The sequence below is a fragment of the Nicotiana tabacum genome, chromosome 22, assembly GCF_000715075.1.
Source record: "Nicotiana tabacum cultivar K326 chromosome 22, ASM71507v2, whole genome shotgun sequence".
NCBI classification, from domain to species: domain Eukaryota; kingdom Viridiplantae; phylum Streptophyta; class Magnoliopsida; order Solanales; family Solanaceae; genus Nicotiana; species Nicotiana tabacum.
Window position 1 is genome coordinate 47,910,212 of NC_134101.1, and position 18,270 is coordinate 47,928,481.

The window sequence follows — 18,270 nt, forward strand, 5'->3', positions numbered from 1 at the left end:
AATGACAGATAGATCCAAGATTTGCTTGATCAATCCTCGGATCTGGTGGAAAGGTATGGAATAATATGAGCAAGAATCTTGATAAAAATGTAATCTTTGTATTCTTACAAGAGAGAGAATCTTCTTCTCAAAAGTGTTCTTATCAAATGAATATTACATGCCCCTATTCCCTTTTCTTTTTCACTTATATCTTTGACACATATCCTTAGATAACCCTAATAGTATAAATGCAGAGAATATTCACTCTAATATCTTATTTTGAAAACTAGTGGTTACTGTTCTTTACACGATGCTCGACCTCGGTTATGGTTGACATCTCGGCCACGTATCTTGCTCCTTCCTGGTCGAGCTCGACCAACTCTTTCCTTAATGTCGTATTATGCTAAATATCCTTATGGCAGATTTTGGCCTATACAGCTAACGTAGTGCAAAATAAACAATGAATGGTATATGTTTGTTCTAAAATAATGTTTTAATTCTCGTCTTGAGGTATTCTTTAATTTATTAAATTGCGTGACCAACTTATTCAAAAGTTTAAGTTGTTACAGAGAGCACACTTTTATTCACTTAACTTTTATCTCCAAAACGCCCCCTCACGTGTGATACTAATTTTTTTTCATGGGTCAACCACGTGAAAATTCATTTCAATAATGGGTGGCAGTGAGATTTGAACAACACCTTTGCCTGCTATGATACCATGTTGAAATGTGACTATAATAGCATGTTGAAATGTTGTGTCTTCAACATCCTTTGTGACTATAACATCCGTTGTATGATGTGCCTTTCAGATTAAATTGGTTGGTTCTGAATATCATTTTCAGACAGCTTCGTTAAAATCGTTATTTAACCAACTCTTGCTTGAGAGTTGATAGGATCTCAGGGATCAAGGTTTTTTTACTGTATCGAGAATAATTTGGCTATAGCAACATATATTTACTTCATTGGTGATTTAAGATGGCCATTTGAAATTAAATACAACAGGACCTTCCTAGGATAGCTCGCAGGGTGAATTGGGAAAGTAAAACATTTTGCCATATCATTTTAAGGAGCTGGAAAAAAATTCATTTTAAGGAGTATTTTTTTATTTTTGGAAAAGAACTCGCAGCATGATTAATAGTTTACCAGAATTTATGTAAACTAGCTTATGCTTAAATTGAGACATCACGCCTGAATAATTAATAAGCAGATGAAACCATAATTCTCGTTAGATTAAATATAATAAATAAATAAATAAATAAAAATGTTGATAAACGAGAAGAAGTCTTTAAATGAAAGGGTGTTCCCTTCATTATTAGTAACTTCTTTTGCCAATGTAAAACTACAAGTAGCATTGTTTTTGAATTTAACATCATCCTGAACGTTACTCTACAACAACTTTTCCTTCACTTATATGTTACTCCAGACTATTTCTTCCACATTCGACAGATCAAGGTCTAGTTCTTGCTGTCCTAATAGAATTTCTCCACTATTTGCTTAGTGTAGAAATTCAAATGCTTTCTCATAACCCCTTAGTAATTTCGCGAAGGTGGGAGAACAAATATCGCTTTTCGTTAAGCATATCAAACGTATTTCAAGGCTAAACTAGTGTTCTTCATATTTTCCAACAATTTATACAAACAGTTTGGAGGTAACATCAGTTCCATCTAGAGATGTAAGATTGTGTGTCTCAAGGAGAGAGCAACATCAAAGAAGGGCACCTGAATAGTAGTAATACTTTTTGAAATAGATAGTAAATTTACTACGTGAGAGGGTCATCTGCGATCCATGTTCTCCTTGTGACGCATCCTGTGCCTGCGATGAGACCTTTTCTGGTTATGGCTACGCCTTCTAGGTGGTATGCTAAATGCATCAGGGCGATGAGTATTTTCAGACACTTTTTGGAGGCCCGAATATGCAGTCAAATGGGTCTCCAATAGCCTCCAGAACAACAGCTGCTGCACTTGTCTACATTTATAAGCAGTCTAGTTAATATATAACTTTAAGAAAGTTGCATATTCAGCTATAACACAGCGAGGATTGAAAGAAAGGATTTTGCTTCCTCCCTTCTCATTTAGGCAGAAGAAAGCCCCAGTGAACACTACACAGTGCTATGGAGTGGGTAGCTTGCACGATTACATGATATATATTATCACTATACTATACTTTTTACTACTAATTTGTACGGTAGTGGGAATGAAATTTGATCATCTTGGCATAGCAAGTAAATCCTTGTATAACAGATTTCCCACATCCCCAGTGTTTTCTGATTCTTATTCAAATTTATTTAAAGGCAGAGTTGTATACTCACATTAATTTGCTTGCGCTGTATATCAGTCTTCCTCCGATCAGTTTTCTCTGAATTTATTTTCTTACTGTAAGAGTCGTCATCACCTATCATATGAGCAGAGGTTAAATCTTCCTTGTAGAGATTCCGAAAGCGCCACCTTGGTTTTGGCCGGTCTGCTGAATCATCATCATAAACATTTTCACAGAAAAAATATTTCGAGACGCGTTGCAATACCTGTGGATGTTGCTGATACTTCTTCAACATTCTATCATGTAAAAATATATATCAGTACGTAATTAATGTTGGGGAAGAAAACAGAGCTGTAACAATTATATGAGTTCTCTGTTACCCTCTCGGCAAATCGGGCCCAAATCATTCCAAAATAATTATTAAATCTAACTATGTTCAATTTAACAATTGTTGAGCAACCCCCACAACCTCCTTCCTTCAATTTGTTTTTCTTTAATTCTCAACAAGATATATTCCCTCAATGATAGCAACAGGTTTCAAGTTAACAATTGTCTACTCTTGAGTTCATGCAAGTTGAAGAAAAATCAAGAGGAGAGATTATCAGTCTGACTCATTGCAGAAAGTAAGGAAACAAATGGTTTTTTTTTCCTTAAGTTACAAACTTAGCATGTATACTGAACAAAAAATATTAGTGCTTTGATAGAACTAATTCATAAATTATTGTACATGGAATAGAACCTATATCCAAAAGAAAAGCGTTACTTTTCTCGCAAATTCTTTCAACAACCTCAGCGTAACTTAGGTATCATACTTTGTTGCACAATCCGACAAGGGTTGAACTTGGTGCATTAAACTAGAATTGGGTCCAAAACTGGGAGTAGGATAAACTCTTTGAAGAACTTTTTTGTGCAAAAAGTGGGTCATTTATTATCTTCTTAAGAATAAGATATTAAAGGAAATTATATAATACAACAACCCAGTATAATCCCACTAGTGGGGTCTGGGGAGGGTAGTGTGTACGCAGACCTTACCCCTACCCTGAGGTAGAGAAGCTGTTTCCGATAGACCCTCGGCTCCCTCCCTTCAAGAACTCCCCACCTTGCTATTGGGGTGACTCGAACTCACAACCTCTTGGTTGAAAGTGAAGGGTGTTTACCACTAGAGCAACCCACTCTTGTCGAAATTATATAATGAATGGTATATTTTCAGTTTGGATAAGTTCCCGAATCTTTTAGAATCAAGAGGGAAGTAGAGCAATTAATATAAGATGGAGTACGAGAATACAAGAGCCCAAGGTTATTTTTACTAAGTTCATGTGTACATGTGCCTGTGCAGCGCCTTAACTCTAAGGGGTCGTTTGGTAGAGTATATAAGAATAATGATGAATAAGGTGTATTAGTAATGCATGTAAAGCAAGCATTAGCTATGCAGATATCATTTCTTATCCATTGTTTGGTGTGATGTATTAAAAATTAAAATTCATTGCATAATTTTTAAGAAAATTGTCTGTTTACAAAAATGCCCTCAATATTATTTAGCTTTGAGGAACTTTAAGGATAATTTTGCCTTTAACCATGCTAATGCATGCATTAATAGTTTTGATATTGCTAATGCCATGGTTTGTTATGCATTAGCTATAATTAGGATAATACCAAATAGGGTGTATAACTAATGCTTGTATTAGTTATACATATGTTGAAAAAGTGTACCAAACAAGGTTTGACTAATACACAAAGGTAATGCATGCATTATTTTCTCTAATGCACTCTACCAAACGACCTCTAAGGAGTAACAACTCAACTAATGTATTTTGCAAAAATCAAAAAGTTTAATGTGGTCAATAACCTACATTTCTGCCAACTCGCTCTGCAGACGAGTCTCATGCTGAGAGAGAATATGTTCAGCTCTTGAATCCAAAAACTTGCCAACTCTTCTGACACCGTAAAAGAAACCAACACCTGGAAGGAGGAAAGTTCAAAAGACTAAAGTAATAGAGTTATCAAAAGTAAACCAAAATGTTCTCTGTTTTGGTATAAAATTCGATATTTCTTCTGTAAAAACTTTGAGCTCCATATGAGTTTTTTGAACATTGTGCACCATTACAAGAATGGTAAAATACAGCTGAAGAGAGATTACAAGTCTCTTAAACAACAATGACTTGCTGAATATCAAGCAGGTGAGCACGTGACAGGAACGTGCATATTAGCTTGAAATACCAAAATAGCTTTTTCACCATTAAAATCCAATAATTAACAACTTTCGAGAAAAGGGCAAAGAAGAAATTGTCAACTTAAGTTTGCCATCATACAATTTACTGTATAATTTTATCAACATCCTTCGTTCAAACTACAAGATAATGTGAGGCAACAAAGAAATTAACATGACCTGCTTAATATTTTAGTCCCTTGAAATTGACTCGCTTCAGTTTTTACTCCCTTATCATAAATGTTTAAAAACAAACTTACTGTGAACTTGAACTCGAGTCGACGAAAGGCATCCTAAAATACATCACTATCGACCAGATCCACAAATTTACTGGACAGAAACCAGATAGGGAATCAAGGGTGACAAACATATAGGTGGAAATGGAAAACATGAAGAACAATCTCACTCAATCTCAAAAAAGATTTACAATGATATTGCAGCTAGACCTTACCTGCTGTGAGATTGATGCGCATTAGGTTATTCAGCCTTCTGGTCACTGCAAAGAAACAGATTGAGAGAACTTTATTAGATGTTCAATTAAATATCGAAGAAAACAAGAATAAAGAAACAAAACATATAATTTTATGCAAGCAGAATGGATGTAATACAGAACACCACCTTTACCGCTTCACACATGTCTGGATATAGCCGGTTTTCTGGTTTATCAAATAACCTTATTTCTTCTAGCCGCTGGAGCACCTCTTCTAACCATTGCCCATTTATTCGGCAATGATCTTTCTAGGAGGGTATTTTACATATTTCTGCTAAATTTTTCTATTATTTAATAAGGCTAATACCGTTTTCAATGTGCTTCATCTTTTCAAACAAGAGAATGTGGGGACCATATTGAATAAAATAAATAAAAGAAAAAGAAAAAAAGTGATTGGGCGAGGGAAAGACAATTGTGGGCGCCTGACTTCGTGACAACTTGTAAGCAAATTGCAAATGCAAATTGCAAAGCAATTGCATAACCAAATCGGCAACAAGCCAATTTCATTGGCTATTTGGACGGCAGCTTTACTATAAATAGAAGTCTCCATTCTTCATATCAGTACACCAAAACGAGAGAGAAGCAACTGAAGTTAGAGAGACTAATCCACAGATTGTAGTATGTGAGATAAATAGTGAATATGAGTAATATTGTAGTGAGGTGTTTAAAATAAAGAGTGTTATTTCTTTCGAGGTTGTAGTAGTCTCTTGACACTACTAAGTTATAATATTATAGTGGTAATATTACTCCGCTCGGGTATTGTATTTTACCTCGTTAAAAGATTTGGTTTCTTTGTTACTCTCTTGTATTATTGTTATTTATCGTGGATATTATTCCTGGGCGGGATCAGTGTTGTAAAAAGCGGTCGTTTCCTCGCTTAAAGCGAGAAGCGAAGCGACCCTTTACCCACTTCTTCCATGTGAAACAACTCAGGTAGAAAAAAGCGAGCGCTTCCCACTAAAAAGCGAGAAGCGACCAAGCGAAGCGAAGCGATGCAAGCGAGCGCTTCTTTGTTTTAAAGAGCTGCCAGGCTATTTAATTAAAAAAGAAGCATTTTCAGTGTTCTTTTATTAAACACGACTAGCAGAGCATCTGAAAGTCTAAAGAGGCGACTAGGGTTCTTCAATTTCAAGTCTTCAACAGAGATTCAGCAGCAACAGGAGAAGACTAGGGTTCTTTTTCTTTTTCTTTCACTGTTTCAACGTCCAAATAACAGCGAAATGCTGGCGAATTTTTTTTTTACCTTCGGTTCTTCTTTCTCAGTCTTCTCCTCTTCGTTAAAATGCTGCCCAGTTTTTCTTTCATTGTTTTTATGCTGCCCAGTTTTTAACAGAATCATACTGCCCTTCCTCTTATTTTTATATTCTTTATTCTTAGTTCTTATTGCCTCTCAATGATCTAGTATTCATTAAGTACAATAGAACATTGAGGCGTCGTTACAACGCTCGCAATGTAATTGATCCAATTAGTTTGGACAACATCGATGATGCTAATGAATGGCTAACTGGAGTCCCGGAAGATCATGCAGATGAAGAAGTATTTGAGGAAACTTCTGATTTCACTTGGGGTGATGTTGCGGAGGCGCGTGGAATTGGAGAGAGGATTTATTGTTTGAGGGGGAGTACCTCAACTTCAAGTTCACAAAGGAAGGGAAAAGAAGCAGCTACTTTGTCCCTAGTTGATGAAGAAGAAGAAGTTGAAGAAGATGACGAGCAATATAATAATGATAGTGAAATACAAGAATTTGACAATCTTGTAGAAGAATAGGATGCTCATTTTGTGCTTTAATTGATGCTACTCTTTAGTTTTTACATTGAAGTATTGAACATTTGCTTACAATTACATGTGTTGCCTATGCAGTATTGATTTTAATTTATTATTTTTTAAATTCCGCTTCACTTCAAAAAAGCGAGCGCTTCGCTTTTCGCTTCTCGCTTTAAGCGAAATGGGGGTTGTCACTTTTCCTCGCTTAACGCTCTTCTCAATACTGGGCGGGATATTATTTTTTCCAACAACGTGGTATCAGAGCCATGGCGAACAATGGTTCGTTGTCTTTTCAGTACCCCATCTAACAAAAGAAAATTATGACAAATGGTGTCTACGTATGAAAGTCATTTTTGACTCTCAGGATGTGTGGGAAATCGTAGACAAAGGGTATGCAAAACCTGATAATGAGGAAGCTCTGCCTCAAAATGAAAAAGATGTTTTGGCAAAGACAAGGAAGAAGGATCATCAAGCCCTCACGCTCATCCACCAATGTTTGGATGATACCATGTTTGAGAAGGTGGCAGATGCTACCACCTCAAAGAAAGCTTGGGAGATTTTACAAAATTCTCTCCAAGGAGTTGACAAGGTGAGAAAGGTAAAACTTCAAACTCTAAGGGCTGATTTTGAAGTTTTAAAAATGAAAGAATCCGAATGCATTTCGGATTATTGTTCAAAAGTGAAGGCTGTTGTAAATCAATTGAGAAGATACGGGGAGGACATATAAGATGTCCGTATGGTAGAAAAAATCTTTCGCACTTTAACACTTAAATTTGATTTTGTGGTGTGTGCTATTGAGGAGTCTAAAGATTTAGACTCTATGATGGTAGAGCAATCGGAGGGTTCTTTACAGGCCCATGAAGAAAAAATCAAGAGGAGACAAGAAGTGCAATTAGAGCAACTTCTTAAAAAGGCATCCTTTAAGGATTATGGAGGTGAAAAGAGCTATCGAGGGAATGGATGAAGACGAGGTCGTGGCGGTCATGGAAGAGGAAGAAGTAATGGTAACAACTTCAACAATGAAGTTAAAATCCACCAAACATTCAGAGGTCGTGGTCGTGGACAAAGAGGAGGAAGAGGACGTGGCTACTACCAAGAAAATAATGGACAAAGGTATGACAAATCAAAAATTGAGTATTATAATTGTCATAAATTTGACCATTACTCTTGGGAATGTCGTAGTAATGTTGAAGAGAAAGCTAACCTTGTTGACGACAAGAAAGAAGAAGATGAGTCAACATTGATGTTGGCACTCAAAGAAGAAGATAGGGATGATTGTAGCTCGTGGTATTTGGACAATGGAGCAAGCAATCATATGCGTGGATGCAAAGACAAGTTTGTGGAGATCAATAAGTCGGTGAGAGGTAATGTGTCTTTTGGAGATACCTCAAAGATTCAAATCGAAGGGATAGGTACGATTCTAATCTCCTGTAAAAATGGTGGCCACAAGTTAATTCAATATGTTTATCATGTGCCGAAATTAAAAAGTAATATTTTGAGTTTGGGCCAACTTCTTGAAAAGGAATATGACATCCACATGAAAAATATGCATCTTTGGCTTAGAGATTCAAGTGGAACTCTAATTGCTAAAGTGCATATGGTAAAGAATAAATTATTTTCTCTGAATCTTAAAACAATTGATGCAAAGTGTTTGAAGGCTAATGTGCAAGATGAATCATGCGATTTGGGCACTTGAATTTTGAAGCGCTCAAATCAATGGGAGAAAAGAACATGGTGCATGGGATACCATCAATCAACCATCCCAATCAATTGTGTGAAGCTTGTCTTCTTGGAAAACATGCAAGGAGGAGTTTTCTGAAGGAGTCCATGTCAAGAGCAACCATGACACTCCAACTTGTTCACACTGATGTGTGTGGGCCAATCAATCCACCTTCCTTTGGTAAAAGTAAATACTTTCTTCTCTTCATTGATGACTTTAGTAGAAAGACTTGGATTTATTTCTTGAACCAAAAATCTGAAATTTTTGCTGCTTTTAAAAATTTCAAAGTACTTGTGGAGAAAGAAAGTGGCTATGAAATAAAAGCTTTAAGGTCCGATAGAGAAGGCGAATTTACTTCAAAAGAATTTAATGACTTCTGTCAGTCTCATGGAATTCGTCGCCCTCTAACGGTACCTTATTCACCCCAACAAAATGGAGTTGCATAGAGAATTCTTAATATGGCTACATGTATGTTGAAAGCTAAAAGTATGCCAAAGGAATTTTGGGCCGAAGCTGATTCTTATGCAGTTTATTTGAACAATAGGTCTCCAACAAGGAATGTTAGAGATCAAACCCCTCAAGAAGCATGGAGTGGAAGAAAACCAAGCACTTGAGAATCTTTGGGAGCATAGCCTATTGCTCATGTGCCACATCAAGGGAGAGCGAAGCTTGACGATCGAAGTGTCAAGCATGTGTTTGTTGGCTATGATACGAGTTCAAAAGGCTACAAGCTATACAACCCAAGTAGCGGCAAGGTGGTGGTGAGTCGTGATGTTGAATTTGATGAAGAATAGGCATGGAATTGGGAAGCTCAGGAAGAAACTTGATATGATTTTCTCCCATACTTTTATGATGAAGAAGAACCAGAGACCGTGGAACTTGTGCAAGATACAACTCCACCTCTTCTCCAACCAATGTTGCATCTCTTTCTTCTCAACAAAGTTCAAATGAGCAACCGCAAAGGACAAGGAGCATTCAAGAGCTCTATGATAGCACGGAAGAAGTTACTAATTTTGATTTTTTATATTGTCTCTTTGCTGATAGTGAACCAATGAACTTTGATGAAGCTGTTACGGACAAAAGGTGGAGACAAGCCATGGAAGAGGAGATCGAGTCAATAGAGAAGAACACACTTGGGAGTTAACAACTCTTCCCGAGGGTCATCGCGCAATAGGAGTAAAATGGGTATACAAGACAAAGAAGAATGTTGATGGAGATGTGGAGAGATACAAGGCACGACTTGTGGCTAAAGGCTACAAGCAAAGGCAAGGCATTGACTATGAAGAAGTCTATGCACCTGTTGCCCGCATGGAGACGATTCGTTTGTTGATCTCTTTGGCGGCGCAAATGAAGTAGAAGATCCATTAACTAGACGTCAAGTCAGCCTTCTTGAATGGCTATCTTGAAAAAGAAGTCTATGTTGAACAACCATTGGGCTTCGTGGTCAAAAACCATAAAGATAAAGTGTTGAAGTTGAACAAAGCTTTATATGGGTTGAAGCAACCCCACGGGCATGGAATAGTTGCATCGACAAGTATTTTCAAGAAAATTGGTTTACTCATTATCTCCATGAATATGCTCTTTACCTTAAAGTTCATACTAATGGAGATATCTTCCTCATTTGTCTTTATGTTGATGATCTTATTTTCACGGGTAATAACCCAAATTTGTTTGAAGCTTTTAAGAAAGATATGTCTCGTGGGTTCGAGATGACGGACATAGGGCTCATGTCATACTACTTGGGCCTAGAAGTGAAGCAGACGGAAGATGGAATTTTCATCTCTCAAGAAAGCTATACGAAGGAGATCTTAAAGAAATTCAACATGCTCGATTGCAACCCCGTGAACACACCGATGGAGTGTGGGACAAAATTGTTCAAGTTTGATGAAGGAAAAAAAGTGGATCCCACATTTTTCAAAAGTCTTGTGGGAAGTTTTAGGTACTTGACTTGTACCAGGCTAGATATACTCTTTGCAATTGGAGTAGTAAGTCGCTTCATGGAAACTCCTACCTCCACTCATTTGAAAGTCGCTAGAAGAATTCTTCGTTACCAAAAAGGTATAATTGACTTTGGGCTATTTTATTCTTCTTCTAATGATTTCAACCTTGTGGGATTTTGTGATAGTGATTATGCGGGAGATATTGATAATAGAAAAAGTACAACTAGCTTTGTATTTTTCTTGGGTGATTCTGTTATTTCTTGGAGTTCAAAGAAAGAATACATTGTTACTCTCTCGACTTGTGAACCTGAATATATAGCAGCAACATCATGTACATGTCATGCTATTTGGCTGAGAAGATTGTTGAATGAGCTCAATTTACCACAAATTGAAGCTACAGAGATTTGTATTGACAACAAATCAGCACAGGCACTCGCGAAGAATCCAGTGTATCATGATCGAAGCAAGCATATTGATACAAGGTATCACTTCATCAGAGAATGCATTGCCAAGAAGGAAGTCGAGCTCAAATATGTGAAGTCTCATGATCAAGTTGCAGATATCTTCACAAAGCCTCTCAAGTTTGAAGATTTCCAGATATTGAGATCATATCTTGGAATGAAGAGGAAAAATCAAAATTAAGGGAGAGATTTGTGGGGACCATATTGAATAAAATAAATTTTTTTTAAAAAAAAAAAGTGATTGGGCGAGGGAAAGACAATTGTGGGCGCCTGACTTCGTGACAACTTGTAAGCAAATTGCAAATGCAAATTGCAAAGCAATTGCATAACCAAATCGGCAACAAGCCAATTTCATTGGCTATTTGGACGGCAGCTTTTACTATAAATAGAAGTCTTCATTTTTCATTTCGGTACACCAAAACGAGAGAGAAGCAGCTGAAATTAGAGAGAGTAATCCACAGACTGTAGTATGTGAGATAAATAGTGAGTATGAGTAATATTGTAGTGAGGTGTTTAAAATAAAAAGTGTTATTTCTTTCGAAGTTGTAGTAGTCTCTTGACACTACTAAGTTGTAATATTATAGTGGTAATATTGCTCACTCGGGTATTGTATTTTACCCCGTTAAAAGATTTGGTGTCTTTGTTACTCTCTTGTGTTATTGTTATTTATCGTGAATATTATTCCTGGACGGGATATTATTTTTTCCAACAGAGAAGTTCGATACTTTCAAATCCACTGCATTAATTCCATTTTCTACTCACAGTATGCACCTTATGATCTCAGCTTCTAATAAATAATTTCAGGAAGCATGACAAGTAGAAGAGGGAACCTTCTCCATCAAAACTAAATTCACAGAAAAGCTTCAGTGAAACTCCCATATTACTCCTTTTTTCATCCCATTTTGTATTATGTCATTTTATTTCGGCACGTCCCAAATGTTTGACAACACTCCTCTAATAGCATTCGAAATCCATTTAGCTGTTCAATTATAAACTTTAATGTTATATTTTCTCTATCAAACTAATTTTAACTAAAACACTATTATCCAGCCAAACACAATCATATTGAAAATGTAATAGTATAAGTTTGTGAGGAAATGTACCAAACCAAGTGGCAATGGAAGCACCGGTGGCCCCAATTCCAAAATTTCTCACAGCATCTTGCTGTAATGAATTAACTAGTTTAGCTTCTTCTCTTGTCAGAGGCTCCTACAAATATACATCATTACACAAAAGTTAAATACACCAGCAAAGAAAAATCAAAACGCAATAAATTTGAAAAGAAAATGCACCCTGATTAACGGAAATAAAAATTCCGAAATTGAAAGAGAAAATAGAATAAGAGTATGATAAATTACTACTACCTAACTAAACAGAGGAAAGAAAAAAGGATCAAATGTACAGCTACAAAAGAAGTGGGAATTTAGGGTAAAGAAGAAAGCCCATTTGAAATTAGTGGGAATGTACAGCTAAAGAAAAAAAACTACTCCACTACCTTTCTGGAGGTGAGAATTTCTTGCAGCTCCAAAAGAGCTTCCGCCGCCATTATTCAGCTGTGCCCCGAATCATAGATCCTTTTGCAGAAGCGGCATATAGACGGCTTCTGAACCAGAGTCCGGTGATCAACAGCTATCTTTCTATAGGAAAAAAAAGAAAAAAGAAAAAAGGAGGGTATAATATTAAAAGTACAAAGGCAAAACAGTGACTTTTATAGCGAAGTATAGTTAGCCTTTTATATTCTTAAAAACAATAATTTTAAATTAGACAAAATAATTATTTAATTATTTTCATAACTTTTAGTATTTTGAAATCAACTAAAATTGTACTTATTATAGCTTTCCTTCTTTGGGTTATGTAAAAAGTCCTAATACCTCAGCTGTAACGTGGATATTTTATCATCCAAAGCAAAGCTAAACTTCAATTGATAGATATTCTTCAATAAATTTAAAAGCAAAAAAGAATTAAAAAAAGACTTTGAATTGGATATTACATTTACTTAATTTAATTTAAAAAATATAAAATTGTGAAGGCCCTTAGCGAAATATTACTCGCCTTTTATATCTTTTAAAAATAAATTTCACACTGGATAAAATAATCATTTAATTATTTTCTTAATATTAAAAGTTTTAAATTAGCTAAATTTTAACATTATTTTTCTGATATTTAGAAATTTGAAATCAACTAAAATTTTACATAAATAATATCTCCTTAGTTGAACTTCTATATAATGAGTCCTACACGCAAGCTATAACATGATATATCGTAACAATTTCCTTTTCTGAGGAAAAAAAACTTAAGCTTTCGTTTATGTCCTAATTTTGGAAGAAAATATTCGTATTCAACTAATCTATTCTACTCACTATTACAAAAGTATGAGGCAAAAAACAGGAAGACCAACAATTAATATTGTAATTACAATTAGTGTTAAATATATGCATATTTTTAAGGATATTGAGCATGAAAACCTAACAAAGCTAACGAATATAACGCTAATGAATTAGCATTTTATAATTCCTTATGCTATTCAACGAGAATACACATCATACCTACTTTTGAAATTCTAATCCCTATCAAGTTTTAGTTTCTTAGATATCTCCTTTATATAATTTTTAAAAGTACACGATTAGTTTAAAAAAATTACTGAAAATATATTTAAGAATACAAAAAATAAAGTGCAAATGAAAAGTGGTTGACAAGAGTCAATGACACTGATATTTTACCCAATAGTAAATATACATATAAAGATCCAAAAGTAAAATATTATGTCAATATTTTATCCTTTCAGAATGCAGTTCTTGTTGGATAAAATTATAATTAAAGTTAAATATACTAAAAATACGGATGAACTAATTTATGAAGAATTTGAATGAAAAATAATAAACTATTTTCTTTAATGTTGAGAACAAATAATTAATTTGAATTAACTAAGTAATAGAAGAGTTTAATTTAATTAGTTTTCAAATTCATCATGTAAGTAAAGTTATTTTTCAGGATGACAAAACTCTTAGGATACATTATTTGTCTACATAGAAAGAGCATTGATTGTGACATAAATTAAAATAAATAGAGCAAAATTATTTATAATATAGTATTAATAGTCAAATTGTTAAAAACGTAAATTTGAAGTGATAAGGATAAAACAGTAGAAGAAAATATATATTTTATATGACTTGTCATTAATTATTATTATTAGTAATAGTATTTGCATTTGTTCTAACAAACGACAACTCCCTATATCTATATATGTTAAGTTATTTGTTGTAAAATATTAACTCAACATTAGTCATTTTTAAACTTTATATTGTTACTTATTAATTTTTGTCTATGAGCTATAAGGCAAACCCTCTTCTTTCCAAAAGACCAAAAGATTGAATTCTTTAATTTGTTTTATTTACTTGTTGATAAAAAAAAATTTATAATATTTATTTGTTCTGATATTAAGTCATAAAAATAAAAATAATTTGCATAAGATATTCATGCAGAAATCCTCAGAAATCACTATAAAGTATATAAGAATTATAAGAATTTTTTGGCGGGATTCCTTTCCTTATTGAGCTAACTAAATGAGATCAAACTAAATGAGATCAACACTCATACTTCTTAGAACTTATATTTTCTTCTTTACTAATATTTTATTTTATAAGTCAAAAATAAAATTTAATATTTATTGACGCGAGGTACACGTGCAACGCGCGTACACAAAGACTAGTTTGTATAATACAAGGAAAATTTGGACCTTTTTCGTAAATTTAAATTGAGTAAGATAAAAGTCTTCTTTTTTGTCCTTAATCCCTAATGAAATTTTGTCCTGAGGATAATTTTAAGCCAGATAAAGTTAAAGAAAATTTGAATATTTTCAATTTGACTACATAGAGTTTACCTATTTCACGTAAGAGTTTTTTGATGACAAGGGCAAATACGAGACAATTTGCTAGAAAAAGGATATGAATAATCCAAAAGTCAAACAAGTAATGGCTATAGGGGAAGGTTACTAAGGCAATTGCTTTAGGCCCCAAATTAGAGGTCCCAAATTTATCTTATGTAGTATTGCATAGATTGTACAATTATTATTATTATTTAGAAAAAAATACTAAATTTATGCTTCGGTTTGAAATGTGATAGAGGTTAGTTAAAAAGAAAGGCTATTTAGATAAATACTTGAATTTTATAATAAACGCACTATATGTAAAAAAAAAGATTAATTTGATGACGATATTGATAATAAAAAATAAAATAAAGTCTCTTATAGTATCTTTTAGAGTTGATTATTTCTTATAAAGAATGGATCAAAGCCACTTTTTCAATTCAAAATATACTTAAACTATTCCAAATATATGAAATTATTTTAACATCTACTTAGTAATATAAAGTTAAGATCATTAAATGATGAGAACTTAAAAAAAAGTATATTAAATGATTTTTAAGATTTGCCGAAACTTTAGTAAATAGAGTTATTAGATACATTTGAAGATGGTTGCTAGTAAAAAGCCAAGTGCATAGTTAAGATATGTATAAAATGGTTCCCCACACCATTTTTACAAAACGAAAAGAACAGAAATCAAAGTAATTAAAGTTAAAGTCTTTTTTTAAGATTTGCTTTAGGCCACCAATTTCAAAATGAGCTGCACAAAATGAGCAATTTCAAATATTATATAGGCAATTCCAAAACAAATTGGTGGAACGTGTGAAGTTGTGTACTCTAGCGATATGGTATCGCCATGCGATATGATAAGAAAGAAAACTTACCCCACTTATTATTTATATTAAATTACATTAATTTATTATGACTAGTGATAAAAAATAAAGTGAAAATAAATATTAATTAAATATGATAGTTGATAATAGCTTATGTACATATATAAGTTAAGTGTACGTGCGTTGCACGTGTGTGTAGCGTCAATCAATTGGATATATATATATATATATATATATATATATATATATATATATATATATATATATATATATTAGTATTTATTTAAACGATGAAAGTAAATATTATTACAATGACATAGTAGTTAAATTCAATATCTTTTGAATGCAAAAATGATGATTTAGTTAAATTAGGTGTATAATATTTTGAAATTATACATATTTTATAATATGAGATACAAATATTTTAAGTTGTATCTTACCTCACATCTCTTAATGAATATATTTTGTCTTCTATTATTTCATCCGTATTTCTCCAACTTTACAGTTTAACTAATTTAATTCTTAATGTTATACTATAATCGATTTTGTTCTATTTTCTGATTTCTTCCCTTTTATGGATAAAAAATTATGTACTCTAAAATTTATGTAAACTTGAAAAGTAATTTTATATGTATGATGAATTCGAAAAGATAAAATTGAACTATTCTGCTCATTATTTAATTCAAATACTTAATTAATATTTCAGGTGAATCTCATAACGCTCCTATTTAAAAAGGGTGGCTTAGGTGACCTTGGTTGACGTGCTAATGTATATTTTGTTTGATTTGTTATTCGTATTTTCATTAATATTTACAACCCAAAAATGTTGCATAATTTTGTAAGGCGTGGTTTCTTTCTTTAAGGAGTTAGCTAAACATGATCATCAATTCAATATTTATCATTTTCAGAAACTTACGATTTACTTCTTTATAGGTTTTATTTTATAACTCAAAAATATTTTTCAATATTATTTGTATGATATTTTTAGAAGTTTATGCTCATCAATAAACTGATACACAAGCATCACGCGACCCTAAGACTATGCAATATTCAAGATAACTTTTTTAGTTTGAAATTGTGTTTTTTTCCCCCATAAATTTGCTTAAGTATCTTCTATTTTTAATTTTTTTATTAGCATCTTGGTTGATTTATATTTATATTTTGTTAGTTTAGGAACTCGAACGTTGAGATATCTAAACTAAAGCTTGGCCAAACCTAAAAGAGGACGGATACATTATATCTTTGCATCGTCACAATTGCAATACTATACAATTGTTCTATACGCTAATACACATATAGTTTAATTGTAAAATGTATATAAGGTGAATTTTTTAATGAATTAAAGTCCAAAATTAAATGATTTATTACTTAGTCAAATAAGGAAATACTTAAGAAGTAAAATTTGAGTTAATTTTATAAACTCCTAAAAATTAGAAAAATAATCAAATGATCATTTTGTCGCGTGTTAACTCTATTTTAAAAGGGTAAAAAAGACGAACGATATTTCGCTAAGAGTCTTGTGATTTTAATATAGTATAGATAGATATAGATAGATTATCTTAGGTCCAAAAATTAGACTCTGCAAACTGTCAACCAATGATTGCCTTCATACTTCATTTTGGATCAACTGATCAAACACTTCTAGACAAGAGTGAGTTGCTCTAGTGGTAAACCCCCTCCACTTTCAACCAAAAGGTTATGAGTTCGAGTCACCCCAAGAGCAAGGTGGGGAGTTCTTGGAGGGAGGGGGCCGAGTTTCTATCGGAAACAGCCTCTCTATCCCAGGATAGAGGTAAAGTCTGCGTACACACTACTCTCTCCAGACCCCACTAGTGAGATTATACTGGGTTGTTGTTGTTGATCACACACCTCTAGAACTTTTTTATTTGTGTTGTACATAAGGAACCAAAACATCACCAAGGTTCGTCTCAGGTTCGAGCAAGAAAAATCGTATTAAATTGATTAATTTATAGTTGCTGAAATCATGTAATCATAGTGGTGAGCTAGTTGAGTCGCATAGACCATTTTGTAGATTTTTAACAAAGTTGGTGAACTAATTATATTTTACAGCAGAAAGTGTTGTGATGAGTCATCCAAGTCGTCGTTTGATATATCAGAATATATAGAGCTAAGCTTAATCTCTTGAACCAGACTTTAAAATGGTGGAAGTATAATATTTTAAACTTTTTCACATCTTGTAAATAAGTGTTACTAATTCATCTTATTAGTAATATGCATGTATCATGCTTCTAAAAGTATATTTCTGCAGCTTTAGCGGAAAGTTGACTATACATATTCTCATATTTTAAAGAGCACGATCTGGCACTAGGCTCTTGAGCGGTAAAGCAAGAAGTCCAGAGAAAATATCCTTTTACACAAAGAAAGATGCAACATTATTCTGAATGTATATTATGTTAATGGACCATTAGGCTAATTAAAAACTTCATTACCATGGGGGAAAATCGACGATATACTTTTCCCCTAGACGATATATTATAGTTCAGTGACTGAAATGGAAAATAACTTCACATATCCGCATATATATCAAAAGATAAAACAAAACTATCTGAAGTAGCCTCCACTGAAATTAATAACATTCTCTGTACAAGATAAAGATGTGATTGAGATTATCCGAAATTTATTGGCGCGATTAATCCGACTTTGTACTCATGGGACAAAAGGAAACGCTCCCTACTATAAGTTTCTCCGTTCAAATATAAGTTGAGGTTAAGCTTCTTTTGTGTTTTTTCCTTGTCTAA

At 33.4% G+C, this 18,270-nt stretch overlaps 1 protein-coding gene across 2 annotated transcripts; it reads right to left on the bottom strand.

The window, feature by feature from the left end:
• Positions 1-1,263: 1,263 nt before the first annotated feature.
• LOC107799135 (uncharacterized) lies at positions 1,264-12,498 on the bottom strand. 2 transcript variants are annotated; one of them, XR_001651073.2, is made up of 7 exons: positions 12,312-12,498; positions 11,920-12,025; positions 4,893-4,937; positions 4,086-4,194; positions 2,501-2,531; positions 2,288-2,370; positions 1,264-1,944 (listed from the first exon to the last, which is right to left on the bottom strand). XR_001651073.2 is itself a non-coding variant. In XM_016622217.2 (6 exons), the coding sequence occupies exons 1-6, from the start codon at positions 12,360-12,362 to the stop codon at positions 1,867-1,869; spliced, it is 633 nt and encodes a 210-aa protein (XP_016477703.1). In that variant the 5' UTR covers positions 12,363-12,497; the 3' UTR covers positions 1,264-1,866. The 2 variants fall into 2 exon arrangements, 1 of the variants encoding a protein (XP_016477703.1); XM_016622217.2 differs by having other exon boundaries at positions 2,288-2,531; positions 12,312-12,497.
• Positions 12,499-18,270: the final 5,772 nt, after the last annotated feature.

Coding starts and splice junctions, on each gene's coding strand:
- LOC107799135 (XM_016622217.2), bottom strand. CDS start 12,362: ATGGCGGCGGAAGCTCTTTTGGAGCTGCAAGAAATTCTCACCTCCAGA. Junction 2,532..4,085: donor CAGAGCGAGTTGGCAGAAAT/GTAGGTTATTGA, acceptor TTTACATGATAG/AATGTTGAAGAAGTATCAGC. Junction 1,945..2,287: donor TACAGCGCAAGCAAATTAAT/GTGAGTATACAA, acceptor TTATAAATGTAG/ACAAGTGCAGCAGCTGTTGT.